The sequence below is a fragment of the Danio aesculapii genome, chromosome 17 (assembly GCF_903798145.1).
Source record: "Danio aesculapii chromosome 17, fDanAes4.1, whole genome shotgun sequence".
NCBI lineage: Eukaryota > Metazoa > Chordata > Actinopteri > Cypriniformes > Danionidae > Danio > Danio aesculapii.
In genome coordinates, this window is record NC_079451.1 from 29,526,368 (window position 1) to 29,543,034 (window position 16,667).

A 16,667-nucleotide genomic window follows, 5' to 3' on the forward strand; every position below is an offset into this window, starting at 1 on the left:
AGGATCGAGTTTGCCCATCCCTGGTCTATTTGGACCCAAGAAGTGAAGGAAACACGAATGGAAATTTGGCAGGAGCATCCGTGTCTGTGTCATCTGAGCAATATCACAACCGGGTTGGAAAAGGAGTTGAGGATAAATTGCTAATTCTCTTAAAGCCACGTGCTCAAATAAGTACATTTTCCACCCCACTAAAGGCTTCCTTCTCATTATGTAGTTAACAACAAAAAAAAAATTATATGACTTCATGTTAATTCCATGTCACTTCTAGCGTGAGAGACAGTTTTCGGGCTGAGACAAAGTTGTCTGCGATTCTTCCTACTGTAAAGACATGTACACTTGCAGTGTAAACACAGCAGCAACAGAATGCTACCCCAAATAGTCATGCAGTGTGAAAACATCTCTGGTGGGACCACTTTGAAAATGGTGCAGTCTGAACTCAGCATTAGAGAATATACTTAAATATACATATAAAATGACAAATAAGATAAGAACAGTAGTAACTAGAAAAGAAAAGTTGGTAGACAAATTTTATTAGAATGAAAGTTTGAAGTAGTTTTAAAGTTTTAATGAATTAGGTAGCTTTTAAGAAGTTTAAAACTGTTATAACTACATATGTTAGCATGTTTCTAGTATGGATTCGCATGTTGCTAGCATGTTTCTAGTATAAACTAGCATGTTGTTAGCATGACTTTAGTATGAATTAGCATGTTGCTAGTATGTTTATAGTGTGAATTAGCATGTTGCTAGCATGAATTTAGTATGAATTAGCATGTTGCTAGTATGTTAATAGTGTGAATTAGCATGTTGCTAGTATGTTTCTAGTATGAATAAGCATATTTGCTAGTATGGATTGTTATGTTGTTAGTATGTCCAATGCAAATTCAATGGCAGTTATTTTTTTTTACAATAGAAGTCTATGGGACAGTTGCTAGGGTGCTGTAAGTGGTTGCTAGGATGTGGCTAGTAAGTTAAAAGGTCATCAGTGGTTGGAAAACTGGTAGTCGTAGTTAAATGAGCTTAACTTCAAATCTGTATGACAGTCTGGCGCAAAGTTATGAAGTCACAAAATTTGGTCCAATGTTAAGTCAATGGGACTTTTCCAAATTTTCCAGGACAGTATTGGGAAAACCGTAAGTGGAATCAGTTGGAAAAGATATAGCAACTTAATTCAGCATAGTTTGGGGGTTTGGAGTTAGTTTGGTGGTTGTAGCATTCTTAAAATAGTCGAAGAATAAGTAGTTTAAGTAGTATAACAGTATGTTGGTTTTCTCAAGCCACCATAATAAAGATTATATTATAATTCTATATGTATTAAAATCTTTCAACTAAATGTATGATTTGAATGTATGAAATGTATGATGTTTTTATTTTAGCGTTATTTTGCTTCTGAAGTAAATTCATCTTGATTTAAAATGTCTTGATTAAACACAAGAATACTACTTTAGAGAAAAACTATACAGAAAGAAATGTAAAGAAAATGTATAAATATATATATATATTTTATATTTACCTATCTTTAAGTATTTCTTTCCTTTAATGGAAAGGAGGACTGACAGATAGCAAAGTAGGAGAAAGAGATGACAGATAAAAATAATATTTAAAGAAAAAAAATAACACTGGAGTCTTAATTATAGAACAGGCAACAGAGAAGACAGCAGGTTTTTCATTAAGTGTATGTTTGTGTGTGTGAGAGAAAGAGATCACCCTTCATATTTCCATTTCACACATTTTTTTAAACTCTAAATGAATGAGATGGAGAAGTAATGCGAAGGTGTGTTTCACCTTTACAGGTGGGCAGGTTGGGGCTGCTGGGTAAAGAGCTGTGTGTGAGCACTCCAGGAGACACACTGCCCAGAGACGTGGAGCGAGGCAGACGACGACATGCCAAAACCAGCAGCTCACGACACTGTTTATGACAGTTCACTCCACAATCTGAAACACAACACACTCAACTTCAACAACAAAATACATTAACCTAGATAAATGACAACTGATCAGTGGTGCAAAGTCACAGATTACAAATACTCAAATTACTGTAATTTTTCTCAGGAATTGTAATTTACTAAGTAGTTTAAAAGATGTGTACTTTTTTGTAAATTTTTAGTGCTGTATTGCTACTTTTACCCCACTACTTTCCTTCCACCTGAAGTTACTACTCTTATTTTTTACTTGTATATGGTGATTAGAAAAATCAATCCTGTGATTTGATTTCTGTCCAATCAAATCACATAGAGAAAGTAAATCGCATCATACTGAACAACCTCAAGACATGGGCGCTTTATAATTGCAGCAAACTGTTTGAAAGCATTAAAAGTTTCCAAGGAGATGGTCAATATCTTCACACACAATGACCAAGAGACTGTTTAGACAGTCTGAAAATTGCCAAATAGTCTTAAACAATAACTAAATGTACTACAGAATGTTACGTTTTACACACACCAGCACAAATTGCATACAAAAGCATCAGCCTTTCACAGTATACTACTCACTACTCTTGGGTCATTTTGAAAGGGCTACTTTTTACCTATACTCTGAGTACTCTGGGTATTTTACTTGAGTATGATTTTTCAGCACTTATTCCACCACTGAAACTGTTATATGGAAAATTTCATATTTCAAACCAGTAAGATTTTGTAATGTTTTAAAAAAACCCTATTCTGTTCACCAAAGCAAAAAACACAGTAAACTATCAAATAATACAGTTAAAAATTAAAACATTGTGAAACATTATTTTCCTGTTCAATGTAGTTTAAAATTGCATTCATTACATTTTATTCAGCATAATTATTCCAGTCTTCACCATCATTTGATCCTTCAAAAATCATTATAATGTGTTGATCTACTCCTCAAGAAGCCTTCATAATTGTTATTATTATCAGTGCTGATAACTGTTTGACTACTTTTTTCATAACTATTGCATTACTATTCAAAAGTAACATTAGACTATATAGACTATATATATACAGTTTAAGTCACAAGTATTAACCCCCTGAATTGCACATGAAAAAACTCAAACTACTTTTATTATAGCAGAAATAAAACAAATAAAACTTAAAAAGAAAAATATTATCAGACACACTGTGAACATTTCTTTGCTCTGTTAAACATAATTTGGGAAATATTTAAAAAAGAAAAAAAATTCAAAGGGGGCTAATAATTCTGACTTCAACTGTATATTGAATTGTAATGTATCACATTTGAAGTAGTCAAATAGTTATCAAAACCTATATAGATATGAATAAATTTAAAACAATATCAAATTAAATATTAACACTGTTAATATTATATTAGACCCCAAGTTTATTTACTTTAATTATTTTACGATTTATTTTGTGATTTTTCGCGATAAAAAATTACAGATTTTGGGGTGGTACTTCCAGAAATTTGCGAAAAAAATAAATAATAAAAAATTTTAAAATGATCTTATTTAAAATAAAAATAAATAAAAAATAATCTTATTACCATCCTTGAACCAATCTCTATCATTGTAGCTGCTTGCTTTTCTGTCTGTTCCATTGCCCCATTTGTTAGATGTTTGCTCCTACTTTCTTTGCAGTCAGAAGCGTATCACATGCACAAAACGCTTAATTTGCACCACAGGATGTCAAATCGCATCTTTGCATTGACTTCACATGTAAGTCACTCGAGCTTCATCCGCGTCTGCTTATTGCACAGGCTGCAAAACAACCCCCCCCCCCCCCCCCCCCCCCTTCCATGTAGTGTAATGATTGTGAGGGCGCAGGTGAGACGTCATTTTTTTGAGAGACTCAAATACATCACTTGTATGAAACTGTATGAAACGGTTTCTAAAAAAACTGACATAGTTTTGATATATTTAGGATGTCAACTTTAATAATTCTTTATTATTGTATACCAATAATAACTGATGATAACAGAATAGTGAAAATCAGAATATTATAATTTCTGAACAATTTTACAGTATTAAAGTAAAAAATGTAAGCTTTGGTGAGCAGAATACACATGCAATGGATAGATTTATATTAATTGTATTATTCCTAAAAATGATCAACAGGATGTCTAGCTATAGCTTTAAAATAATCTACAGTATAAAAACTAGTGAATTTGCACAAATTGTGCCATGTTCACATCTATTGTAATCTGCTTTATTTAAATGATTTTTATGTTTTTTTTACCTTTGCACTTGTATCCTTGTTTAATAATCCCCCAGAGCTGGAAGCACAGACCACAGGGTGGGGAAGAAGGGCATGTAGAGAACAAAATACAGAGAATCATGTGAGTAAATATGAAATGAGGACAGAAACAGCGGGTTGATGGTTTATGCCATGTGTAATAAACAGGATACTTCCACACATGTTGCACCCTTCCTGTGCAATACAGTGTGAGAAGGTGGATCTGTGTGTGTGTGTGTGCTTGAGTGTTTAAAAGAATGCATGTGTGTGTGTGTTAACTCAGCAGATTCCTGTCTAACCATCTGTGTAAATAGAGAACAATCTGAGCAGCAGTGACTGTGACTAAACACTCGCTGTAGTGTATAAACTCTCTCTATAGTATCAGCGCTGAACACTCGGATCAGTGCCAACAGGAAATGTAATGCATTCATTATGTGCATTTCTTTTGTGTGCGCAGAGCCGGTGGCCACTGTTGACAACACAATGTTTAATTTTCATACAATGGCCCCCACAAGCATGTGAACAGCAACGTCTGAATGCCTTAGTTTTATTGTTACATTAATATAAATAAATGTTGCGTTTATTTTTTTTATATGCATGACAAAATTCTAAGCTATGTTTTGTAATTCTGGAGAATGTAGTACTAAAAATATAGTATCCAGCTTTTTGGTAGCAAAAAATAAAAATACTTTGGAACACATAACATTAGAAATTAGGGCTCAACATTAAGGGCTCTATTTTAACGATCTAGACGCAAAGTCTAAAGCGCATGGCGCAAAAGCATTAAGGGTGTGTCCGAATCCACCTTTGTTATTTGCTATTTGCTATTCCTAAGGATGGAAAAATACTCTTTGTGCCTTGGCACATGTTCTAACAGGGTTGTGCTTATTCTCTTAAAGAGTAATGAGTGCATTAAACTAATCAGAGTTTCATCTCCCATTCCGATTCATCTCCCATTGCCATGGCGCATTTGCTATTAACATGCCGGACTTTGTAAGAGGAAAAACTGAAGGCTTCACTAGTGAGAAAACAGTTAAACAGATCATCTGCAGCGCGAGGATAAAGAAAGAGCCTTCTCCATTCTGCCGCTTTACTTTTACTCTTTATTTTACTCCTTTACTTTCGTGGATAAGGAAACAGTGTTGTACTCACTCCACTAAAGACATCCATTAGCATACGTAATTAATTTAGTTTGTTAAGCAAAAAGATTAGTTTCAAAACTATTTCTAAATTCAGTTCTAATTTCCAGCAAGTGAACAATAATACGAGGTGTGGTCAAAAAACCACATGAGTTGTATCCAAATGTATCCATATGAGTTATATCCAAACACACGTCCTATTCTTTTGCCCCATATGGTGATGCAGACGTCTCCAAAATCCAACAGGTGGACATTTCTAAACTTGTTTTTATTAAAACAAATATAAATATGCATATAATAAATAATACTGCTAATAATAATAATAGCAATATACAAATGCAAATTGGCATGAATAAACTGAAAAAGCCCCCCGAGATGAGGCATAGAGATAGTGGTTTTTATATTTAGGTAGAAAATAATAAATTTTGTAATATTTTAATTCTTTAACTTTTTTTCTTATGTAAAGACATTTGTGTATTGCTGTACATCCTGTGTGTATTGGACCTGCATAGGCACATAACTAACGTGCTCTGCACTGGACTTTAGACCAGGTTTTAATTGGTCAATGGTGCAGTCTTTTTCAGTTCTTCAAAATAGCAACGCACAAAAACTGTGCCTTAACACATCTCCATTTTAGACCAGAACACCCATGAGTCCACAAAATGGCACAAATAGATTTGCTATTTAAACACTGTGAGGCAAAACATGAAAACTAGTGTTGCACTAGTGTGAAAACATCAACAAACCACACCAAACACGTCTTGCACCTTATTGCGCCGGGTGTATGATAGGGCACTATGTATTTTTAAAAATCAGTTAAAACCTACTTCTCTTTGGCCTACTGATATATATATATATTTTTTAGGGACTCATGACTGTACAGATTTTTTTTTAATTTTTTAATTTTACTGTAGCATATATTGTCCTGTCTGTGTAATTGTTTATTATTTTTACATGTTTGTGAAGCACTTTGGTCAATATTCATATTGTGTTTTAAGGTGCTATATAAATAAAGCTGACCTTGAGATAGCATTTATTAATCTTAATTAAACTATGTTGTCTTTAACATAACATGTCTCTACCCTTTCATCAGTAACCGAGACATTAGCCTAATTTTCAACATTAAAATGCAACATACATACGATATTCATTTATTTTTCTTCAGCATAGTCCCTTTATTCATCAGGGGTCGCCACAGCAGAATGAACCGGTAACTTATCCAGTATGTGTTTACACGGCGGATACCCTTCCAGCTGTAGCACAGTACTGGGAAACATCCATACACTCTTGTATTCATACTCATACACTACGGCCAAGAACCAGCGACCTTCTTGCTGTGAAGCGACAGTGCTAACCACTGAGCCACTGTGTCGCCTATGGGGGGTGGTTGGGGTGTGGGGTGTGGCGAGGGGGGGGGCCTAGGTCGCCTCTATGGACGCGCCGACCCTGCCTGCTGGTCTCCCTAACATTACTTCCAGCAACAAGCTAGTTTTCCAATATGGTATCCCATTCAGGTACTGACCATGCGCAGCCCTGTTAAGCTTCAGTGGGCGACCTTAATGCATTGATGCATTGATGCAATGGTAATAAATGTACCTTAGGGACACTTAAAATTAGGGAAACCAATGGATGCATTTATTTAAGCCAAAATTCATTAAAATGTAAAATATTACTACAATTTCAAACAAGTGTGATTAACTATGTTTTGCACTAGACTGTTTACTGATTTTGCACAGTTATTTGATGGGCATATAGCATGTTTTAAGCACTTTTGAACTTGTGTTACTATTAGATTACCTGCATGGACCCTTCTTGTTTGCAGATCATTTACACTGACTTGTTGGCTTCATTAGATATTACAAAAATGAGGTGTTGAGTGTCTGTCTTCATTAATTCATTGGAAACTTTCCACAACTATTTGCAATTTTTAGGGTTTGCATTGTCAAGCTAATCCATTCTGTTAACTAAATTTGCCTCGTAATTAAAGCAAAATAATAATGTTACCTAACAGAAACATTTGAACATAAATGTATTTTATTACTATTTTGAAAAATAGAATCAAGTCAGTGACTTGCCCTGTAATGTAAAATAGCAAAAATGTGCTTAACACTATTATTAAAAGTGCTGAGAAAAATAGCTAGACATTGTGGTTGGATTTAACCTTTAAAAACTGTCTGCGATGTTCAGTGATGTGGTGGCAAACGCAGCTCCTGCTAGGTGTTATTGTATGCACGTACACACACACGCGCGTGTACAAACTGCACTTTTGCCACAGAGAGTATCTTTGCATAAGTGTTGCACAGCAGAAATCTCCCAATATGCAGTATCAATTGCAAGGAAAGTTTATTTATTTATTTATTAAATCAGCCAATTAAAATGAGCTCTTACAAATCCAGCGCAGTGTTCGCAGAAGGTCGGCTTCAGGTACGTAATCTCCTGGAAGTTGTGAATAAATCCAGGCCCCATCTTGCACTGCAGCAGCGGGTTGGCACGCAAGAAATACGCCATCATCTCATCCTTACTGATCAGTCCATCCCTGGGAAAAAAAGATATTCATATCCTCTCTAGCTCATAATGCAACAAATCCTGCTCTGCTATTGTTCTTCCTGTGTCCCAGCAGGTTTTGACACCTGAATGTTAAGAGTCTGTTAAGAGTCAGCGTGCACTCAGGATAAATGCATGCATTCACTTGCCAGTAATGTGGTTTGGGGCTGTGTTGTGCTGAGATGAACCGCAGAGAACACCTGGGGAATTCCTAAGTGTGTGTATGTGTGTGTATGATGTTGTGTGTCCTTCACCATGAGTCTTGACCTTCAGTCTTTTACCACTGCTGCAGGTAATCATAACCCACACTGAGAAGCTGCATGTGCTGGAATGACTAAACTGCTCACATGCGGCGTTTTTAACACTAAATGATTGTCCAGTATGTCATGGTTGTGTATGTTTTTGGTACAACAGGGAATTACTGAACAAACAGTGTCTGTCTATATATTCAAACATTCAATATTGTTAGAATTAAACATATTTCAGTTTATAGTACTGTTGTTATTGGGTGAAGAGATTTCAATTACTTATACTTTTGGATCACAAAATCTTTGAGCGAAATATCCTCTTGTCTAATTAATGCACATGCTGAAACTCGATAACTCTCTGACATTCATGTACTATTGCAATTCTAACCTCATGCTCATAGCTTTAATCAGAGATCTCTATAATGGTCTATATGTAGATCAGTGGTTTTGATTAGAATACATGATATTTGGTCAGGTCTACCAGCAGAAGTTCAAATATTTTGAAGAAATAAGAAAGTTTACCTGACGTTATCTGAGGCAATATTTCTTGAGTAAAAAAGTCTGCTTTTTGCATTGATCTTAACAAAGTTAAGTAGGTGATGGGTTAAGTGTATGGGTACTGCTGTATATAAATCAACTCTGCAGAAGAAGAAATTTAGTTCAACTCATTTTACACATTTTTAAAACGCTATATGTTTTTGCTATTCTTAAAGACATCTTTTATTCTAGTTACACTTAATTACTACCTGACAAAAGTCTTGTTGCCTATCCAAGTTTTAGGAAACAAAAAATAATAACTTGACTTCTAGTTTATCACTTGGTATCAGAAGTGGCTTATATGAAAGGCAAAGGCCTCTAGATTATGCTTATTTTACAAAATAAAAATATGATCATGGCCTTGATTTTTAATTATTAATTAGGTCGAATTTGCTTAGACAAAAGTCTTGTCACATAACAGAAATAATGTACAGTACAGAATTAAAGTCATGGTGCAGTGGAAAATGAATTAATATTGTTTATGATTTCCATGAGCATGGAGGACTGCATCCACACATCTCTGCAATGACTCAAATAACTTATTAATAAAGTCATCTGGAACAGCAAAGAAGCGTTCTTGCAGGACTCTCAGAGTTCAAGATCCTTTGGATTCATTTTCAATGCCTCTTTCATCTTTCCCCAGAGATGCTCAATAATGTTTCATTACAAGTGACTGGGGCTGGCCAATCCTGGAGCACCTTGACCTTCTTGCTTTCAGGAACTTTGATGTGAAGGCTGAAGTATGAGGAGGAGCACTATGATGCTGAAGAATTTGCCTTCTCCTGTGGTTTGTAATGTAATGGGCAGCACAAATGTCTTGATACCTCAAGCCTTTGATATTGCCATCCACTCTGCAGATCTCTCACATGCCTCCATACTGAATGTAAACCCAAACCATGATTTTTCCTTCACTAAACTTGACTGATTTTTTGTGAGAATCTTGGGTCTTTTTGGGTTCCAATAGGTCTTCAGCAGTATTTGTGATGATTGGGGAACAGATGATTCATCAGAAAAGTCTACCTTCTGCCACTTTTCCAAATGATCAACCAGAAGTCAACTCATTAATTGTGCTCTTACAACTGGGATTGACGACAAGTCTTTTGTCAGGTAGTGTACCTTGTTGCATCTATATCTTCATAATCTACAACAAAACATGCGAGCCCAGAAAAGGACATTCCGTATTTTATAAATAGTTCTCTTTTATAATTTTAATAAGTTCCCCCATTAGCAGATTTATGAAAGCACTAATCCTACATTTTCTCAATTTTAACACTGTTTCCCTAACCTTTATATTAAAAATAATGTCTTTCCGGTCTGTTGCTTTTTAGTGGCTTTAGCTTCTCAGACTTCACTGAATGAGTGCCGTCATGGATATGCATGTCAATTAGACAGAGGATTTTGTGCTAATATATTTTGCATCCAAGGGTGTACTTAAAAGCTTTTCTCCAACATCCACATTCTGTGATATCAAAAATTGAGCCAGGGTCAGACTTATACTCCATCAGAACCACTGGGCACCTACTCATACAATAATGGACTTCATTTCCAGCCCCACATGGGGCTTCAATGGGCTATGAGCCTATTCAGGAGGTTAGGTCGAGACTGGAGTACCAGTGGGACCATATCAGACTTTCAATCTGTACAGTACTACACCCCTACCTCTGATAATTAAAAATGTATATGAATAAATATTACGTACTATACAGTGCTCAGCATAATTGAGTACAACCCATTTTGAAAATGAATATTTGTATCAATCTCTCAGTGAATATAAGCAATGTATTTTGGTGCATTTAAACAAACAGATTTGTTAAACAAATATATTTATTAAAATAATATTTTAGTTACCAAACATTTTTAGAAATTGAAAGATAATACAACTAATTTCAAGCAAAATATTGCTAATTTTTATACAACATGCTAAATTTCAACTTTCAACTTTTTTGCTTCTCTTGATTTTTCTTCTTTTTTAAATTTGTATTTAATATTGTTCTATAACATATAAATTTGGGTGTACTAGTTTTTGAGCTGTTATCGTAAGTTATTTTGTTAAATAGCTCCAGATTTAACTTCAGTACTGACTAATCTAATGTATATGCACAAATAGAATATTGTATAGCTTCCTAATAAAAATATGAATTTAAAAGATAGATTTTAGAGGGGTGTAATTTATATATGCTGAACACTCTATATGTTCTTCCAGTGAAGGAGAAAGTACCATAAAAATCCATCCAAAATCACTCAAATGCTCTTTAAAAATGTATTATTGTTGTTTAAATATTACATCACGATGTTGTGTAGTCTGCACGCCATTCTATGCTTCATTTGCTGTGATAAAAACACTTACATATTTAGTATGGTTGAAAACAACCCTTGGAGGAATTTCCAGACAGACTACACTGACCCTGTCAGAAAGGAGATGATGTACCGAAAATGTGCCCCCACCAATATCTGAATCTCTGCCCAGGCTTATAAACGATCATCAACACTATGAGTTGCTCTCGCCAAAAAAAATGCTATTAGCATGTTGGCACTGCAGGGGTCTGTTACAAGAATCACACATTTTGTTTGTGTGTGTGTGTGTGTTTCCTACTCACTGGTCTTTATCCAGCACGCAGAAGGAATCAAGGAAAGGGAAATTTGCAGCGATGCTCTCAAAGTCTTCTTGAGATATGTATCCATCGTGATCATGATCGTAGTTTCGAAAGACAGACTGAGCATGCAATGAAAAACATAAATTCATAACAGACATTATAAACTGTTATGTGATGCACAAAAGTGAAATATTTATCCGTTAATTACTGGGACTGATTTTTTTTTTTGCACTGAAGCGTGCATTGATATAATCTACCATATATTCAAATTCATCTGAATAAAGCACTGAGGAAGTTTGGAGTCAGCATAATCAGCCTCTTATATTCAATTACTGAATGGAACTGCAAAGCAATTGGTGGCTTTAATAAATGTGATGAATTATGAAATATAATGTAGATGTAGAGAAAGCATGAACTGTTGTTGTATTCTTACATCCACAACTTTCCTGATGTGTTTGTTGACCACTGAGGGATCTGGTTTGGTGGTTACCCCAGAAGCCCAGTCCAGTGGAGCCAAAGGTTTGTTGGGTGTTGTGGGTGATGTGGGCTGCAGAAAGAGAAAGACAGTTACGAAATCAGTTCAGTCAAGTCAATTAAATTCTACAAAACAAACCAGTCAATATGTTAAGGTTACATTTAAGCAGAGGTTAAAAAGGTTTGATGGAATATAAGTATATAAGTATCAGTATATAAGTTTACAGTATATTCAAAATTCTGTTGCACATGTTTTGACTCATATATTCTCCCGCCATCACACACACACCTGTTCTCCAGCAACTTCATTGGCTACCAGTTAGGTCACGTATTGATTTTAAGAGTCTGATTTTATTTATAAAGCAGTCCATAGGCTAGCTCCTGATTACATCTGTGATCTTGTGACACTTTCTACTCCTTGCAGTCTTTGCTCTGCTTTGGGTCTTACACTGTTCCAGCCATGCTGCAGACTTAACACCACGGGTGGTAGGGTTTTTTCATACCATGCGCCGAATTTATGGAATGCTTTACCAATTACCATCAGAAATGGCATTTCTATGGACTGTTTTAAGAAGCTTCTTTAGACTCACTTTTTAGCAGTGTTTTTAATGAATGAATTATTGTCATCTTATTGTTATATTTTTCTGTTTATTGTTTTGCCTTGTAACACGTCGGGTTTGAGAAAAGTGCATTACAAATAAAATGTATTATTATTATTATTATTATTATTAATCATATTAAAAAACATAAGTAATCAAAACCTGTTAAATAATAGGCTTATCATAAACTACCATTCATATTTAGGAGGGAGAGTTTTTAAAGCCAAATTTGAAAGCTTGGATTTAAAAAGACATCTCAACATTTGGAGAAAAAATTAGCAGCATTTCTTGTGTTCTTTTGCATTACAAATACACCACAGATAACATTGACATCTATTTTTTCGGGCTCTGAATAAAACAGATGTTTTATGGAGCAATTTTCACCATATCATACGATAAATCAGGGTGCCCAACTTTTCTTATGAAGGGCCAAAAACCAACTTAATTGAGGGTTGTGGGCCGAAGCTAAATGACCAAACTGATTACATCAAGCTGCCATGGTAACTTCCTAATTTAATAATATTTACAAATACATAGAAAATAAATATTATTCAATCATAACAATAATTATATATTATATTACATTTTATAATATACTTCTTACAATAAACTATAAAGAATCTCATATATAACACAGAGTTATTTTTTTATATATACAGTTAAAGTCATAATTATTAGCCCCCCTTTGAATTTTTTTCTTTCTTAAATATTTTCCAAATGATGTTTAACAGAGCAAGGAAATATTCACAGTATGTCAGATAATATTTTTTCCTCAATAAAGCTGCATTTATTAAAAAAAAAACACACACACTAAAAAAAGCTCTATTGTAAAAGAACATTACAATTTAAAATACTTGCTTTTTTATCAATTCAAAATTTCAGAAGAGATCAATTTAATAATAAAGAAAAAACCAGCGTGTGAGCAAACCTATAGTCTTACCTGAGATTTAGGATTGCGGGGTTCTCTGAGCAAGGACAGCTCGTAAATTTCATCTTCTGTGTAGTACAGATCCAAGGACAGCTTTACACAAACAGACATAACATTTAAATTGAAACCACTAATTTCATTAGTTCACAAAACTCCAGTAAATTGATTTTGGAGCCCAGATAGATGAGAAAGACTCACGTTGAGCAGGTAAATGAGGTCCATGTTGGGCTCCACCTGAGCCACAGCACTCTGCAGAGACACCAGCTCGTTAAAGGTGAGAAAAAGCTGCTGCATCTTTGCAATGTTCACCTTCCCATCCTCCACCCAGTCCGCAAACACCACATGTACAGCGATCAGGTCCTTCAGATGAACACCTAGAATCGGGATCTTAAAGCCTTTGCTTTCACCAAAGGCTTTGCGGTAAGCACAGTAATTACCGTTGGACGAAACCAGCTCTGTCATTTCATTCCAGATCTGTCAATAGCAAGAGAAAATGACAGTTACTGAAATTATTCACCTTTCTCTGTTTTATGGTCTACATATCACACATCTGACCAACTCGTTTTTTTAGGGCACTTCTCAAATAAATTAGTCTAAAATGGTATTTGAAATAGTATTAACAACGATTTTTACTTTAATAAACAAGTAACTTGCTGCTTATTAATAGTTAGTAACCTTACTAACTATTAATAAGCAGCAAATTACACATTCATGAACAGTTTAAGTCTGAGTTAGGAATAATTACTAATAAGTAGCAATAAACACCCAATGTGCTAGCTATGTGCAAGCTAATAAGCAATCAGTTATTAGCATGAACTTGTCCTCAAACTACAATGTTACCTATAAAAGAGAACTTAATACCCCTAAATATTTTTCATAACAAATTACAACATATTTAACAAGTGACATCTGCATAATGCCTTTTCATACAACTCACTTCTCTACTCTGGGTTAGAGTAGAACCTCTTTAAATGAAAATCTTTAAATGTCTTATAACATTTTTTCACAAAGTATGTTATGAACTCCCTCAGCAGTGGAAGCTGGCCTTCAATGACAACTTGACTATAAAGAGCCAAGGGAGTGAATATATATATATAGGTCTTGTCACCTAACCCAAGTTAGGAACAACAAATAATAACTTGACTAGTTAATAATTTGGTATCAGAGGTGGCTTTTATGAAAGGCAAAGGTCCCTAGATTATGCTTATTTTACCAAGATAAAATATGATTATGCCTTAATTTTTAATTATTTAATTAGGTCTGAATTTGCTTAGACAAAAGTCTTGTCACTTAACAGAAATAATGTACAGTATAGAATATAAAGTCATGGTGCAGTGGAAAAAGAATTAATATTGTGTATGAATCCCATAAGATTGGAGGACTGCATCCATACATCTCTGCAATGATTCATCTCATTTAAGTCATCTGGAATGGCAAAGAACGCGTCCTTGCAGGACTCAAGTTCATCAAGATCATTTGGATTCATCTTCAATGCCTCCATCTTATCCCAAACATGCTCGATAATGTTCATTTCTGGTGACTGGGCTGGCCAATCCTGGAGCACCTTGACCTACTTTGCTTTCAGGAACTTAGATGTGGAGGCTGAAGTATGAGGAGGAGCACTATCCTGTTGAAGTATTTGCCCTCTCCTGCGGTGTAATGTAATGGGCAGCACAAATGTCTTGATACCTTAGGCTGTTGATGTTGCCATCCACTCTGCAGATCTCTCTAATGCCCCCAAACTTAATGTAACCCTAAACCATGATTTCTCCTTCACCAAACTTGACTGATTTATGTGAGAATCTTGGGTCTATGCAGATTCCAATGGGTCTTCTGCAGTATTTGTGATGATTAAGATGCAGTTCAACAGATGATTCATTGGAAAAATCTACCTTCTGCCACTTTTCCAAATGCTCAACTAGAAGTCAACTCATTATTTTTTGCTCTAACAACTGGGATCAATGACAAGACTTTTGTCAGGTAGTGTACTACTCCAAAAAAACTAAACAGCTGTTTTTTGCTGTGACTGTTGCACCTTAGTGACCTCTGGGCTGAGGTGTGAATGAGTTTCCTTCAGGCGGGAAATGGAGCTGTGACTCAGACCACCAACCACAGCCATCAATGTGTTAAAGTTCTGCAGGTGGAGCAGTTTCTGAAAGAGGCACAGAGAGACAGACAGGTTGTTAGATAGACAGACAGTCTGACAGGCACAGAGGGATAAACAAAAGCATCGTCTTGATAAATTCAATCTCTAAAATCGCATGTAAGTATGACTGAACAATGTTGTCCTTTGATAGTCATTGGCTGCTAATATGATTTCCCTATTTATTTTCTGAAACCATATCATTAAGGAGGAAGTCCGAATATAATGCGGACTTAACGAGACTCGAATGTGCGAATATAAAACCAACCTAACTCCAATCGTACTTTATTGCGCTACAGAAAAAGAGACAGATAAATTGACAGACAGATGGATATCTAAACTTATCAATGGACAAACGGACATATCGATAAACAGATACACTAACAGACAGATGAATCAACAGATAGATAAATCGATCCATCCATTAATTCACATGTGATTCACAGGGCTCTTCTTTGGCAGTGTAGTTGTACAAGTGCTGGCCGATCTCATAAAAGCACAGCTCTGCTTTATTACTAGAGCTCCCGCAACTCGACAGCTCAACACTTAACATCTATTAGCTGACACGGATCATGCCCAGCAGGCCTTAAAACAGATACTAAAAGCACAGGCTTTGTACTGAAGGGATGCCTGGGTGCTCTTCACAATGGAGGAGTTTCATTCACCCCCGGCAGCGTGAGAGCAGGCAGGCGGCTCCATCACACTCTTTCACTGGCACACATTAACATATCAAAGGGCCTGCAAATGTCATCTAGCTGCTTTCAGAATGCACTGACAGAAACTGGTTTGCTGGGTGAAGGGTCTAACATTTGCGTAATCAACGTTACAGTTAGACAGCGTGTCGCTTCAGTGTGATATCCGGAAAGCATGCTTATTTTTCAGGATACTGGCCTTTTACCATACTTATAACTGGTTTTCATTTCCTGTTGTTGCACTTCTTGAGTTTTTTCTTTTAGATTTAGTTGTGTTGATATTTTATTAAGTATAATGCTTCTGGAAATTTGCACAAGCTAACAAACTTTCATCAGCAAGATCTAAACATGTTAAATCTTTTCGGAAAAGAAGATAAATACGTGTTGTTACCTGTGCGACGTGGATGTATTTGGTGATGACCTCTGCTCTGTGCTGAGGGGTGAGTTTACTGAGAACCATCAGCTGAACCCACTGAGAGATGCCGTTAAACAGAGCGATGGAGCGCTCTAGTGTAGGGTTATCTACCAGACAGCCGTGAATCACATAACTCTGGTAATCTGTGAACTGAGGTAATAAACATATAGAGACGATGTTATACTTAGGATTAAACAAAAACA

The 16,667-nt window shown here is 35.5% G+C and overlaps 1 protein-coding gene across 1 annotated transcript in view; it reads right to left on the reverse strand.

Moving 5' to 3' along the window:
* rasgrp3 (RAS guanyl releasing protein 3 (calcium and DAG-regulated)) overlaps positions 1 to 16,667 on the reverse strand; it is a 44,807-nt gene that overhangs the window by 12,124 nt on the left and 16,016 nt on the right. The window contains exons 6-14 of the mRNA XM_056477031.1: positions 16,441 to 16,614; positions 15,250 to 15,366; positions 13,413 to 13,688; positions 13,227 to 13,307; positions 11,647 to 11,760; positions 11,217 to 11,332; positions 7,679 to 7,826; positions 4,155 to 4,191; positions 1,783 to 1,932 (exon numbers count right to left, since the gene is read on the reverse strand). Coding sequence (XP_056333006.1) covers positions 1,783 to 1,932; positions 4,155 to 4,191; positions 7,679 to 7,826; positions 11,217 to 11,332; positions 11,647 to 11,760; positions 13,227 to 13,307; positions 13,413 to 13,688; positions 15,250 to 15,366; positions 16,441 to 16,614 — 1,213 coding nt within the window. The remainder of the gene's footprint in view (positions 1 to 1,782; positions 1,933 to 4,154; positions 4,192 to 7,678; positions 7,827 to 11,216; positions 11,333 to 11,646; positions 11,761 to 13,226; positions 13,308 to 13,412; positions 13,689 to 15,249; positions 15,367 to 16,440; positions 16,615 to 16,667) is intronic.